At 42.1% G+C, this 15,509-nt stretch overlaps 1 protein-coding gene and 1 long non-coding RNA gene across 2 annotated transcripts in view; one reads left to right on the top strand and one right to left on the bottom strand.

Annotated features, from left to right (window-relative positions):
* Nucleotides 1-807: 807 nt before the first annotated feature.
* On the bottom strand, nucleotides 808-14,349 carry LOC133122688 (uncharacterized). The gene is made up of 3 exons (XR_009708129.1): nucleotides 14,015-14,349; nucleotides 1,228-2,087; nucleotides 808-1,132 (listed from the first exon to the last, which is right to left on the bottom strand). It is a non-coding gene; the product is annotated as an uncharacterized LOC133122688 (long non-coding RNA).
* Nucleotides 1,879-15,509, top strand: part of LOC133122686 (inactive ubiquitin carboxyl-terminal hydrolase 54-like) — a 65,006-nt gene continuing 51,375 nt past the window's right edge. The window contains 1 exon segment of the mRNA XM_061232781.1: nucleotides 1,879-2,053. Within this exon segment, the coding sequence (XP_061088765.1) occupies nucleotides 1,907-2,053 (147 nt within the window). The 5' untranslated portion in view covers nucleotides 1,879-1,906.

Raw genomic sequence — 15,509 nt, 5'->3', positions numbered from 1 at the left:
TAACATTGGTATCGTTAGAATGCGTACATTCTCTTTCGATTAGTTTCCAAAGCACATAATTGTGGGGTCAATATGACAGATTTTTTTTCTTGTGAAGGGCTGTAAACTCTCTGTCTCTCAGTTCATTTAAATTCAAGTGGCTTTATAGCTTTTACCAAACACAAATCTTTTACAGCAAACTGAACAGACCTGCTGGTTCACAATTACAGCTCAAAGGTAGCTACTGTATTTCTCTTGCTCTATCTGGTGTGTATCCATTGGATTCATTGGACAAGTTTCACACAAATCAAGGTCTTCATGATACACTGTACTTGTACTGCACTGTACATATTACCACAGCCGATCAGTCAAAAGCAGCTAACAGCAGCACATTCAACAAGTGTCACTGAAATAGAGTTTAGATGTGAAATAGAGCCATTTAGCTGATTCTCATTTCAAATACATTTAAAATGCTTACTTTTAATGTACTGACAAAGCTAAACAATTAAGAAAAGCAAACGACAATCGACAGTCATTTAGATGCAAGTGGGGAATATAAATACGTCTTATAAATAATACATCATTTTCATAAATAATGATACGTATAATGTATTAGTAATTAATATACAGTAGAGAGGTAATATTGCTGCTACTACTACTACTAATAATAATGACAATAATCTTCATCTTAACCATCATCATATTCTTCATCATAAGCATAATCATGCCAATGCAAAAAAATTAACACAAGACACTGTTGCATACGCTACACTACTGTAGACATTTATTTTTCACATTCTACTCCAGCTTCTTACAACATTCCCTCTTCCTCCCTCTCTCAATTTCACACACACACACACTCACACACACACACACACACACTCTCTCTCTCTCTATATCCCTCTCTCTCCCTCTCTCTCTCTCTCTCATGTTGTGCCTCCTGTAGAGAGTTCCATTAAAGGTGCTGCCACAGGGCCTGTGGGAGAGATAAATAGAGAGTGATAGAGAGGCAGAGAGAAAAAGAAAGAGAGAGAATGCGAGTGGGAGAAGGGGAGCCGATATGTAGGCCTGAATTAGGCTGAATGTTGCATTTTGGCAGCCAAGGTGCCCCTGTGAGGACCTCTCAGTCATTCTCAGTGCGTGAGCGATGGACCTGTGGAGGGAGTGAGAAGAGTGAGCAAGAAACAGATTCGGATTAAACCAACGAAACGGCAGGGGGTGGGGGAGGGGTCAGCGACAGTGATTTACCTTGCCTTTTCTTTTCTCCTCTTCTCCCTGCAGACCGGCCGACCAGCAAACGGAGGCGTCGCTCTCTTTCACTCCCTGTTAGTGGGACGCTCCTGCTGGGGGGAGCACTCCAAATACCCAGCCCAGGACATAGCCGGGACGCCCCACTTTTGGCACGGTTCTGGACGCTGGTCGCTCGGGGGTGAGGTCAGACCTATATTGGACGGCACCGGGGGGGGTGGGGGGTGGGGTCTCTCGCTGGGAGGCGGCGGGCAGTGGCGGACACACGACTAACGAGCAGTCCATGGGGGGGCAGGGCCACGTTAACGAGCTTCGGGAGCCCAGCCTCTCCTCTTTGCTGAAATCACCGGCATCGCTCCCGTTCCCTGACCGTTTGGAACTTCTCAATTTCCACCCGTTTGTCTCCAGCGGCGGCTGAGCAGGACCGACCGAGGGACGACCGCAACACGACCGCGTGGAGCCGCCACGCTCGCGCCGCCTTCCCCAAGCTTCTGACTTTTCCTCTTTTTCTTTCTCTCTATCCTCTTTCTGCACCTTCCGCCGCCCGGCTTCAAAAGGATGAACGTCTCCCTTTTTTCCCACCGACGGACGGTCGCGTGGTGACCGTGGGGGGGAGGGGGGGAGGGGGGAAGGCTGGAGGTCACGGTCGGGGTCGCGGGCCCAAAAGCGGACCAGGACCATGTCGTGGAAGCGGAATTACTTTGCGTCCGGCAGCAGCGGTATGCAGGGCATCTTCACGCCTCGGACCATGACGTCCATCGCCCCGAGCAAAGGCCTCATCAACGAGCCAGGACAGAACAGCTGCTTCCTGAACAGCGCGCTGCAGGTAGGTGCTCGCCTGTGCACTCGGAGACGCTCACCTGCAGACATGTCGTGGGGAGTGGGTGACATTAGCTCAAGAGCGGTCGTCTGGCAGACTGAGGTTTCCCTGAGCAAGACAGGTAACCCCTAATTGAGTGTGTGTGTGTGAATGAGAGCCATCAGTTGTAAAGTACTAAGCAGGCAAGTTGAAAAATAAAGGCTATAATTACGTGTAACCACTGTTCATAATTTTATTCAATCTAACAATGTATTTTTTTGATTGAGTCTAACTTAATTAGCCTAATAGTGCAATCATTGTCACATTTTTTTAAAGTGTAGTGTTCTAAATACCTAATGTTGGCCAGAGCTAGCTTACCTACATTTTCCAGAACCGTAGAATTGTTGGCATAAAAGGAAAATCCTTAGACCAGCAGCCTATTGTATCCATCATATATATTAAGTGAAAATTCTCTGTTTTAAAAGGACCGCATTAATTCTCTCACCACAAAGATTGCCCTGCGCTGTATAAAATCAAATGTATTGGCAAAGTTTACTGTTATATAAAAATATATGCCAAATTGTATAGAAACCATTGCCATAAAAGTAATGTCATTAGACCAGTCAACTATGGTATATGTACAAGTACCATAGGTTTCTGTCAGATTTCCTGCCTAAAATAGGCCAGGCTTATTGTGTGGCCACCACGACACAGTTTTATCATGTTACTGTATATCACGCAAATATTGGACATTAATGTGACCACAGAATTTTGACTGCACAACCCTGTCAGCAACAAGATTGGGCACATTTCATGCCAGTTAAGTCTGTCAGGCAGAATCCAAAGGGAAGAGGGATGAAAATACAAAGGATTAAAATCTTAACTGAAGCATTTTTTAAAAATGGCAAGCGATCGACCGGCATGCCTTGACGTAGCCTACAGGACTTTATCGACTGCTGGACATCTGTGAGCAAGATGTCAATGTAAATCCTTAATTTGGCAATTAGACTATTATCTGACTTACAATGTTGACATTCAAATTAAATGATTATTATTATTTTTTTCATAAATAAGATATGACCCCTAGTGGTCATAAGCAGTATCGGTTACATGGTTAACCATGCTCAAAATGGGATGGTAACCGTTTACAAAAACGTATGTTTTGTCACATCCACATCCAAATGCTCACAAATATAAAATGGTGTCTTGTCACTGAAAATGCCCTCTGCTTACATCATAAGCTTTATTTTCCAACACGTGTAGTGTTTTGTTACATCATCATGTCATGTTATTTAGCAGACACTTTTATCCAAATCGACTTACAGTTGATTAGACTAAGCAGGGGACAAACCCTCCTGGAGCAATGTCGGGTTAAGGGCATTGCAGATTTTATTTTGTGGCTACACCGGAGATTGAACCGCCAACATGACGGGTCCCGGTCATGTACTTTAACCACTAGGCTACAGCCTGCCCCTGTGCATATTTATCAAGGGTGCCAAAAATTCTGGAGCCCACTGCATATACACTTGAAGGTAGAGCTCTCAGATGCACACAGTTTCATGTAGGAGCCGCCTTTACTTCCTCAGACACACACACACACACACACACACACACAGGCACACACACACACACACACACACACACACACACAGTTCACAGGCACACTAGGACCAGCAGGGCAACCTGCTGAGAGCAGTTCAGGCAGATGAAGAAACGTAAGGTTCATGCCCCCCCCCCACGATGTTCAGTCACCCTCCGGTGAGAGAAGATCACAGCCTGGCTGCAAACACCCAGCTTGGCTCTATTTAAGAAGCTGCAGACAGAGGATAGTGTGTGAAAGTGTGTTTAATCTAGCCATTCAGCTGAACTCAGTTACACCTCTCAGTTAGCAAGACGTGTACACAGCGACTCCGTCTGCAGCCTCACCGGGCATGAATGAAATATTCCACATCCAGTGGATTAAAAGCATTGGATGTGTACCCTCCACTCGCTGCAAAATGGGTCTCATCCAGAAAGAGAGATTAGACCATTAATATTTTAAGCACACACTTTTGAAGAAGGCGTAATGCTATTGTGTAATTCCAAGACCAAGACCTCCTTCCCAGCTCGTTTAAAATGATGTTTATTAGCTTTCGATTTACGCATTAATTTTTATCTGGAGTGAAATTCATGATCACAAAGGACACAAAGCTGGTTAATACCTTGGAGTGCCTACGACTGCATCAGTGCAGAGTGTATTCATTTCCTCTTTTGAGGTTTTGGATAAGATAGAAATAAGATTTTGCGGAACTAAGATTGTGCTGTTCTGTTATTAAGTAGGGAAGTTTACCATTCCAAAATATTTTTTTAATTAACTGAAAAAGTAGATAGAACATTGCAAATAAAGGTGCAGTTTTGTAGTGTCCTTGCAGTCCGGGCCCAATTGACATTGTTACGCTATTACATAATAATTGTGTTTGCAGTTTACACATTTTTGTGCATAAATGCTTTAGTTTTACCACCAAAATCTGTGGTGTTTGCTCTGGCAGTGGTGTCGATGGTGCCAGTGAGGGCTGTGATTACAGTACTGGCCACTGCCCCATTGAGCAGATCGGTCTGTTCCTCCCAAACACAGCCATTCTAGAGGAGCCATGCTGCAAAAACCAAAACATTTGTCACTCAACAAGTATTTTAGTCAAATATTTAGACTTACAGATGTATTTCTATCACTTTTCCCCATGGTGCGAGTATGTGGCCGGGGGCAGAAAGCCACTGATTCAGTGCAGGTACTCACTCACTCAATCACTCAGGGGCTCTGTATCACGTAACCCACGTGACGCTGCTCGCAAGCGCCTGTTACGGATCCAGCATGTCCGTGGGGAGGGTCACGGAACTTCAACGTGGTGGAATAACAAACAAGCATAGATACCTTGAGGCCCACGGTGCACTAGTTTAAATCACATAACAGAACATCACCGTCTTGTTCATAAGGTGAATTACGTCGTAAGCTAATTCCAATCAAACTGTAAGACCTTGAACCTATTTGAAGCGCAGTAATTTTGTCGTCTTGAATTACTGTCCAGTACATGTAAATAGAAATCCTCACCCCATCTACTACCAAACTGACACAATTTTTCATAATGTATGTACATATCATATCATATATATATTTTTTGTTGTTGTTACGCAGCAGAGACTTTTTGCAACTCTCAAATACATCGAAATGACCAACAATAAAACCAGAGTTGCGTTTGAAAACCATGCAGTTTGGTCACCAGTAGGCTAGTTTTAGCCGACCAGCTGAAAACGCAGAGAGCGGTGAGAACACGCCCCGCTGGAGTGTAATTCTTCCCAAAGTGCCATAAGAAATATGGCACTTCAGGCCATATTTCATTCCATTAATGAAGATGATGAATGAAGAAAAACCGCTCTTTCTGCAGATGAGGATTTATATTTCCATGTGCTGGACGCAAATGCGGGACAACAAGAATATCGCGCTTGACTCGGTTCAAGGTCTTACATTACAATTGGAATTTGCTTGCTCTGTAATTCAACTTATGCACAAGCCAGTGCTGTTCTGGTATCTGATTTAAACCAGTGCCCCATGGGCCTCAACCTATTTGCACTTGTTAGTTAAATAAGCCCAAAATATTGCCAATGAGGTGAGACAGTTTGAATCACACCGAGATATAGGGTAAGAACATTTCACTTGTCAAGCAACAGTAACTTAAAACAAGTTAAGATTTTATACTTAACTTACTTAAGAATTTCCTGTGTCATTGGGGTCACAGCCCTCTCCACATTGGGAGGGGTGGGGGGTGGGGGAGGGTTGTGTGGACCTTCTGTTCTCCTCAGTTGTGGGTGTTCCAAACAGTCCATGCATGTCCCTGCTATTATCATTACTAGACAATCATTATTAACCTTGTTTAAGGAAGAAGGTCAACAGGGAGCTCATTTATCTTTTATAGTGATGACCAGGGCAAATGAGTTCATTAGAATGCAGGGGATCACATGGCTCATCAGCTGTAAAGTGATGATTAGGGACCAGATTGAGAGAAAGCCAGTTTGGGAATTTCGTCAGAACACCAGGCATTAACACCCATTCTCTTTTATTAATCCATGGGGTCCACACTGTGTTTTTGAGTTCTGTTCCAAGAAAGATGACTTCTTATGCAGGGTTGGCTACTATTTTCTTTTCAAGGAGCACATATGTTCCTAAGTTGAGCATGCTATTGTATCCCAATTGGTAGTTGTCCAGTTCGCACACATCAATTATCAGGAATGTGTGCACCGTAGAGATGTACAGTAACACAATGTCTCCATCACTGCCTTATGGTGTTGCTTTTTACCTTTGACCTTCTGAAGGAAGACCTGCCCAAACATAGGACACAGAGGTAGGGAGGTGTTTAAAGAAGAGAGTGTAGGGACCATATTTCCCAGGAACAATGTGCAACGTTTACAGCACCGCCCACGATGTGACGTCTAGTTACTCTAACTCAATACTGTAACCAGCGGAAGCAATAAAACCTACCTACAGTATAAATTTTAAATCTCTCTTTGCCACTCTTCTTGCTCACTTCACTCCAACTACATCTCGCCCTGCTGCTCCCACTGCTCTGACAGAGGCCGAGTTCTCCACAGCGACTTGGCCTCACAGACATACATAGCTTACCTCATAGCTTACTAAGTTTATAGGCCTTATTACTCAAAAAGTAGAACCTGGCTCACACACATTGCTGTAGCAGTTGACCACAAGAAACTGCAGAACAAACCTTTAACTGGACTTCTTTCATTGATCAAACTCACCAGACGACATCACTCACACGACAAAAAAACCCAGCTTGCGCGATTATCCCCTGAACCACAATGCATAACGTCTTAATTATCAATCCTCGCAATTCTACACATAGTGTAGAAGCATATCCCCTACAACAGGCTAAAATGGGGAAGGGAAACAAAATGCTATGTTTCTTGAACTTAAAGGAGTAACATGGTGGTTGAATGTGACACTTGCCAGTTGTTTTTAGATAACAAATATGCATATTTTTTATTATTCAGTCATTTAAATATATTTGAAAACATTTTTCTAAGCCTAAATTTCCTACTATCCGACTATTTCTTGGAAGACTGAATTTTCACGAGCTAGCTGACATTACATTACATTACATTATTGGCATTTGGCAGACGCTCTTATCCAGAGCGACGTACAACAAAGTGCATACCCATAACCAGGGATAAGTTCGCTGAAAGACGCTAGAGGGAAGTACAATTTCAATTGCAATTTCAATTTCAATTTCAATTTCAATTCAATTTCAGCTGACTTAGTATATCAACTATCGATAGCTAAGTTAAGGATGCTGACTTATCCAGTGATAATATTTGCTAGCTAGATTGCCAAGTTAAGACAAAAGCACGACTATAACATATATACCTATATATCCATGAATATAACCAGAAATAGTCTAATAGTCCTTAAAAGGCACTTAATTTCGGTGAACCTAATGTTAGTGAATTTGCATTGGATGTAGGCTGTAGGCCAGTGGTGCAAACTGTGGGTCACAAGTTATAGGGGAGGGATAGGAGGAGTTGGTATCCTTGTGTGACACACTACAAGGAGAACATTCTCAATCGGTTGAAAATAGGACGATAAATTTAAAATACTTACTTCTCCAAAACTAAAGAATGGACATCTTTAATATTTTCATCCTGTTTCTTCAATGCCCTCTTGTGCTAATGGTAAAGTGTGACCAACCACCAAGTTACTTCTTTAAGACTTTCCACCTCTGAAGTAATAATGAGAAAATTATTAATGCAGTGTAACATAAAGCTGGTCTTTGACAGCTTTTGAGCTTTTTTAAAATATTGTAACTCCATGGATGTAGCTGAGTCATATCTATGACCTCTGCTACACTTTAAAGGTATAATAGGTAAGGTTTTTGTGTTAAAACATTGTTACAAGACCATTGTAAATCCCTTCCTATCAAAAGGCTCGCTGACATGTTGACTCACCCTCTGCCTGTGTTTATAGTCCTTAAATTCGGGTTTCAAAGTGTACATTTATCAGGCCGTCACTCTGTATCAAAACATTGTACAGCTGTACAGCAATTCAAGCTCATTGGTTTCAAATTGGTTCTAACGGCCACAGCCAATGGCATGGGCGCTTATTCAGATATTTCTTGTAGCTGCCCAAATTGCACTCCAGACAAGCAATCGTTGAAACTCTGTATACTATTGCTGATTATCCAAGCGAAGACTACATATCTACTTATAAAACAATACCAGTTTGTTATTGGTAGCAACAAACAAATTAGCTATATTTAAGTATTACTTAAATTATAAGTATTACTAAGTATTTAACTACACTTAGAATAAAATGTAGGCAATACGAACATAGTAGAGATTGCACAGGCGTTGTGCTTCAGGTGGATATTTGTACATTCGGGAAGCTAACTAGTAATAGCTAATTTGCTTGTTACTGATAACGAACTGGTATTGTTTTCTAACTAGATAAGCAATAGTATACAGAGTTTCAGTGATTGCTTGTCTGGAGTGCAATTTGGGCAGCTACACATTCCTTTTATCTCTTTACATGTTCAATCATCCATATTTAGCTAAACCTTTACTTCTCTCAAACTGTAAGTTATAGTTGCATCGTTTTCTTATCTTAGTTATATAGCCAGCTAACTTGCTTGCTCACAATCTAGTCGGTTAGCTAAAGTCAAAACTTCAAAAACACTATAAATAGTGTTGTGTAGCACACCAAAGTCAAGATTTCATAGAGTCACCTGTTCGGCAAACATTTTCTTACTAGAACACTACGAAAAGACGGCAGGCTCTGTTGCAAAACAGTGCGCGAGAACACTGAACTGTATAATAACGCTTTATATTAGGCGTTATATTCATAGACTGTGGGTTGTTGTTTGAGGTTGTTTGTTGTTGCAATTCTTCTCTTGACCGTTAGGAGCCTGAAATGACCTATTGTACCTTTAACAGAAAGATTTGATTGATGAAAGTGTACATCCCGCTCAGGAAACATGATATTAAATGGCATACTACTTTGGGTGCTTTTTAAGCATCTTCCCTGAATTCCACATTTGCCATTTGCAAATATTTGACAGTTGGGCAGATATACAGTACTGTGCAAAAGTCTTTGGCACCTGTATAACTTTCTGTACTTATAAGATTCTTAAAAAAAAACAAAAAACATGTATATAATAAAGTCTAGGGTGCCTAAGACTTCTGCACAGTACTGTATATTTTTTAATGACAGCAAAATTGTCCATCCATTATCTTAACCCGCTTATCCTGAACAGGGTCACAAGGGGGCTGGAGCCTATCCCAGCATATGTAACGTGGTTAGCTCAGCTAGTTCGCTAGTAAGCACAGATGGTGCAGTGAAAGCGAAGGCTGGTAGCAGGTTATCGCGACGACACTCCCCGATGACGTAACCCTCAAATTCAAAAGAACGTTGTTGCCCTTGGCTAGAGGCGAGTTCGTCTTTAGCTGACTGGTAACGCGTTCGTTCAACAAATAATTTGGTACAAGTGAGAGGCCGGGGTTCAAATCCCACCTCGGACTCAGGCAATTTCTCACCTGTTACATTGGTGCCGTGACCCGGATCTGGGTGGGAGTAAAAAAATAAAATAAAAATGGTTGGTGCGGAGATTCACATGGAGGGGAAGTCAAAAGGGGGGTGAGTGTGACGTGGTTAGCTCAGCTAGTTCGCTAGTAAGCACAGATGGTGCAGTGAAAGCGAAGGCTGGTAGCAGGTTATCACGACGACACTCCCCGATGACGTAACCCTCAAATTCAAAAGAACGTTGTTGCCCTTGGCTAGAGGCGAGTTCGTCTTTAGCTGACTGGTAACACGTTCGTTCAACAAATAATTTGGACAAGTGAGAGGCCGGGGTTCAAATCCCACCTCGGACTCAGGCAATTTCTCACCTGTTACACATATATTGGGCAAAAGGCAGGAATACACCCTGGACAGGTCACCAGTCCATCGCAGGGCACACACCATTCACTCATATACTCATACCTACAGGCAATTTAGACTCTCCAATCAGCCTATCCTGCATATCCTGCATAACCGGAGTAACCGCAGGAAACCCACACGAACATGGGGAGAACATGCAAACTCCGCACAGAGAGGCCCCGGCCGACGGGGATTCGAACCCTTGCTGTGAGGCGGCAGTGCTACCCACTGCACCATCCGTGCAGCAAGATTGTGTGCACACAATTATTGTGCCTTGGAAGGCACTGTACAGAGGTAGGCATGAAAGTGAACTTCCATTTGTCAGCAGCTGTTCTTTCTGCTCCTGATTATTATTATAATTATTATTATAACAATAATAATAATAATAATAATTATCTACAGTACAAAGGCATATTGAGACTAAGCAAACAGCCTTCCATCCTTCACTGAACCCTCATTATCACAAAGGGAATTCTGGGTTCCCAAATGTTTTTTTTGTCTTCATTAATTTTTCCATCTCTCTTCCAGCCAGCAAGTTCAGATTTAGATTTTATGATAATTACAGCCATTAAAAAGTTATTCTTTTCACCTTTTTGGTCTCACAAGGCGTTGCTATGCACGGCCATTTGAAATACCTGGAAGAGAAATGTAATATTTTGGTGGAAAGAAATTAATGAGGGGTGTCGGTATTCATTTAATCCTCAAAGTGCTGCGTTAGTGTAATTATCTCTTTTGCTTTCAAATTGAAACTCAGAAGCAGTGCAACTTTCTTGTTGTACAGGTGTGTGGGTTTCTGGAGAATTTACAGAAGGCTTTTTATAGCAAGAAACTAGGCAACTGACCAGCAAAAGTTGCCAGAGAAAAGTTGCCTGTGGTTCATCTTTTCACGGGCATCACCCACCAGCAGCCGATAAGACTACATTATATTCTGAGTAGAGAATCTCCAAACAAAACGCACTTACTCAGTGTCTGTGAAACCGGCCCATAATTAATTGTCCGTTATCTACATTTGGATTTCATTTCTTTTTTCGATGGTTCCCTTTAGAAAAATAAAATTGAAAACTAAAATAAATGCAAAAAAAAAGTTACAAAGTGAAAACAATAGCTGTCACATACACCGCTGAGCCAAACCATTATGGCCACTCGCAGATGAAGCGTATAATGTTGACTGTTCGCTTCATCGATATTATATCTCATAACAATGCCACATGTTAAGGTCTGGGATATATTAGATGTAAGTGAACCATTGGTTGTCCTGTGGTAGCCGCAGACTGGTCAGGGTGCCCATACTAACCCCTGTCCACCTTGGTCAGAGTGCCTATACTAACCTCTGTCCACCTTTAAAGTGCCTAAAATGGGCACGCATGCATCTGAACTGGACCTTAGAGCTATGAAAGATGGTTGCCTGGCCCGAGGAGACTTTTACATGATGTGGACGGCTGGATATGTGTTGGCCTTTTACCTTGGGAAGAGATCGCACCAGGATGCACTATGGGAAGAAGACATGCTGGTGGAGGGAGTGTGAAGCTCTTGTCAATGTTCTGCTAGAAACCCTGTGTCCGGGCATTCATGTGGTCAATTTGACACGTGGCACCGATCTAAACATTGTTGCTGACCAGGTACACCCCTTCATAGCAACAGTATTCTCCTGTGGCAGTGGCTTTTCAGCAGTATAATGTGCCCTGCCATACTGAACAAATTGTTTGGGAATGATTTGAGGGAGATGATGAAGAGTTCAGTGTGTTGCCCTGGCCTCCAAATTACCCAGATGGCAATCTGGTGAAGCTTCTGTGGGATGTGCTTGAACAGCGTGTCCAAACATGTGGTGGCACGGAGAGGACCAGCAGTGTATTAGGCATAATCTTTTGGCTCATTGCTGTATATTGTTGTATCAGTGAGCACTTTATTAGGTAGACCTTTACACCAGCTTTTTAATGCAAATATTTAATCAGCCAATCATGTGGCAGCAACTAAATGCATGCAGACGTAGTCAAGAGGTTCAGCTGTTTTTTAGAACAAATGTCAGAATTGGGTAGAAATGTGATCTAAGTGACTTTGACTGTGGAATTGGTGCCAGACTGGGTGGTTTGAGTATCTCAGAAACTGCTGACCTCCTCGGATTTTCACACACAACAGTCTCTAGAGTTTGCAGAGAATAGTGCTAAAAACAAAAAACATCCAGTGAGCAGCAGTTCTGCGGGCAGAAATACGCTGTTAATGAGAGAGGTCAGAGGAGAAGGGCCAGACTGACAGGGAGGGGACAGTAACGCAAATAACCACACATTACAACAGCGGTGTGCAGAAGAGCATCTATGTACACACAATGCATCAAACCTATAAGTGGATAGGCTATAGCAGCAGAAAACCAATAAGTCAATAAAATAAGTCTAATAAATACCTAATAAATTGCTCAGTAAGTGTATAGAGTCAATTCATGGACAATGACAATCAGCTGGAGAGAATATTAGCTGTAGGACCAACCTGCATCTAAGACTACAATGCATAATATATGAACTAACCAATGGCTGATGCTGATTGAAATGTACCCATGCCAGTCTTGTTTGGCTGTGGGACATAGAGACCACCGGCGTAGTGTCCAAGCCCTCTCGGCATTTTAGCAACTTGGAATGGCTTGGTCTTTTTAAAAAACACCAAAAACAGCCCACTCAATTTGTGCACTTTTGTCAGATCGTGATTAAAACCATATTTTTAAAAAGCAATAAATAGGTGAATTACTCATAAAAATCATTCTTTCTAGAAAGCAGCTTGTACATTTCCTCAGTTAGATTTGTTTTGAGTAGATTAAAGAGATTCAGGTTCATGCCTGCTCAAAGGAAGGCCTGCACCATCTCCTTAATGGGCAGTGTTAATGGTAAGGAACTCCCTTTGATGCTTATCTTTGACAGAACTCTACTGTGGAGAGCAACGAAAGCACCAGGATACAAGGAAGCAGATCATATAGTTTTTTTTCGGGAAAGAACATAAAACCATTATGTAAAGTAGCAATTGTAAAAAATGTAGAAAAAAGAAAGTGATCTGTTCTGCACAAGAGTAATACTCCCAACGGGGTGAAGTACCGGTTGGCAGTTTGTATTTCTGTGAGCTTCATCTTTTAAAATTGATCTGTTAAAATATTATTTTTTGACAATAGGAACTGAACATTTGTATTGGCAGAAACAAAGCAGCAAAGTGGCAATCAGGATGTCTTTGCTTGCCATAAACGACTAATTTGTTTTTCTTATTTTGTCACCCCTTGGGGCGTAGGCTAGCCAATATGCTTGGCATATTTGTGTTTTGAATGCAGGTTCAGAAAGTAAAAAGCTTCCTCAGTATTTTGTTCCAATGACCTGGATTTTTTATGTAGCACAATTCTTCAGCCAGGAAGTAGAACTAATTAGTGAAATTAGTTAATAAGTGACTTCATGGGCAAAGTAAGCACATGGCAAGACTTTTCTGATTCATCAGATAATTTTACACGAAACACATCACATTATCCTAGATTGCTCAAGCGACGTACACTTATTAGGTATTTAGAATAAGAATAGAAAATATAATTTTTTTTTTTACTTCTACTGCAGTAGCCTATCCACTTAGAGTTATGATGCGTTGTGTGTTCAGAGATGTGTGGTTATTAGCGTTACTGTCACCACTGTCAGCTTTGACCAGTCTGGCCATTCTCCTCTGAACTCTCTCATTAACAAGGCGTTTCTGTCAGGAGAACTGATGCTCTTTTTTTTTTTTTTGCACCATTCTCTGCAAACACTAGGCACTAGTGTGCGTGAAACTCCCAGGAGATCAGCAGTTTCTGAGATACTCAGAAACCCTGTCTGCCACCAACAATCATTCCATGGTCAAAGTCACTTAGATCAAATTTTTCCCCCATTCTGATGGTTGATGTGAACATTAACTGAAGCTCCTGACCCGTATAAATAAGTAGAGTAAAAATGTTACTAATAAAGTGCTCAGTGAGTGTATATGAAATGGGGCCATGGACTTTCCACCTTTGTTAATCCATCACACAGTGCTCGCCTTACCCAGTTTCTTGGACCTAGATTGGTTGCTGATTTTAGGGTGGAAACAAAAGGCAGCAGACCATGTTGTGGCCCTCTATGGATTGTGTCTGACCACACCTCTCTATGTCCAAACGCCCTCACTGGCCAGCCCAGTTTCTAGAGCAGTGGTCTTCATTCCTGGTGGTGGGGAGCCGCAGGGTGTACTTGCTTTCGTTGTTATTCAGCACTTAATTGATCAATGAAAGCAGTCGATTAGACAGTTGACTTACCTCACCTGGTTTCTTGGGTTTGAATTGGTTGCTGCTATTACAGCAAAAACAGAAACCAGCAGACCCTGCGGCTCTCCAGGACCAGGAATGACGATCACTGTTCTAGAGGCAAAGCACATCAGCTGCCTTTCCTTCCGGCCGGATGCTCAGTTAATTGGGCTTAATTGGGTCATTGAGTGAACACTGATCTTTATTCGATATCTACATTAATCTGCTCTAATTCGTGTGAAAGAAATATGCTGTGCAGGTGGAGGCCATGGGAGAGGGGGAGAGTTTAATTTTTATACGTTGCAAGGTGAAACCAAAACCTCATCATATTTATGTTAATACTGGTCCCTTGATCAAATTTGGGACAGCTGTCTCAATTAAGCTTAATTAGTTGTAAAATTAATTTGTCTGGGCCCCTCTGACTGACTAATTACCCTTAATCAATAAAGATTAATTGCTTTCTGTATTACTAATTTATTTTGATGGGTTCAAATGCAGAAATAACCCCTTTATGTCGGTCTGTGTCATTATAAGAAGCACAGTTCCCACACCTACAATACAGATTGAAGAGCAGGTACTTCATTGGTGTCAAAAATGAATAGCTCATCGAGTCAAATCAACAATATGGACAGTATCTAGTTAGAGGATCATACACACAGGCACACACAAGCGCACACGTAGAAACGCATGCGCACACACAAGCGTGCACTCAGAAAGGTATAAAGGCTCACATGAGCGTGTGCGCATGTGTACATGGCCATTCTCATATACAAGCACACGCATATACAATGGCACCTGCACATGTGCACACACTCATGCGTGTACACATGCCCACACATGCATGCATACACAAATATTATGCAACTGAATTAAATACATGCACACTTTTCCAATTTTGTGTATTTTTTATTGAAAATGATTTTTCTGAACAGACACGGTAGTGCAGTGGATAGCACTGTTGCCTCACAGCAAGAAGGTCCCAGATTCTGCATGGAGTTTGCATGTTCCCCCTGTGTCTGCGTGGGTTTCCTCTGGGTACTCCTCTCACAGGTTAGGCTAAATGGGGACTCAAAAATTGCCCATAGGTATGAGTGGTGTGTGTGCCCTGCGATGGACTGGCAACCTGTCCAGGGTGTATTCCTGCCTCTCTCCAAATCCACAATTACATAATTAAGAGCAGACGTTGGTCTGAAATCCAGAAACCGATATGGCCCACCTTGCCCATTCCTGCTTTAGGCTATAGGATCTGTTTTAGAACA

This window comes from Conger conger, chromosome 2, assembly GCF_963514075.1.
Source record: "Conger conger chromosome 2, fConCon1.1, whole genome shotgun sequence".
Classification (NCBI taxonomy): Eukaryota; Metazoa; Chordata; class Actinopteri; order Anguilliformes; family Congridae; genus Conger; species Conger conger.
Note: the sequence above shows the minus strand (reverse complement) of the source record. Positions and strands in the feature narration are given on the sequence as shown.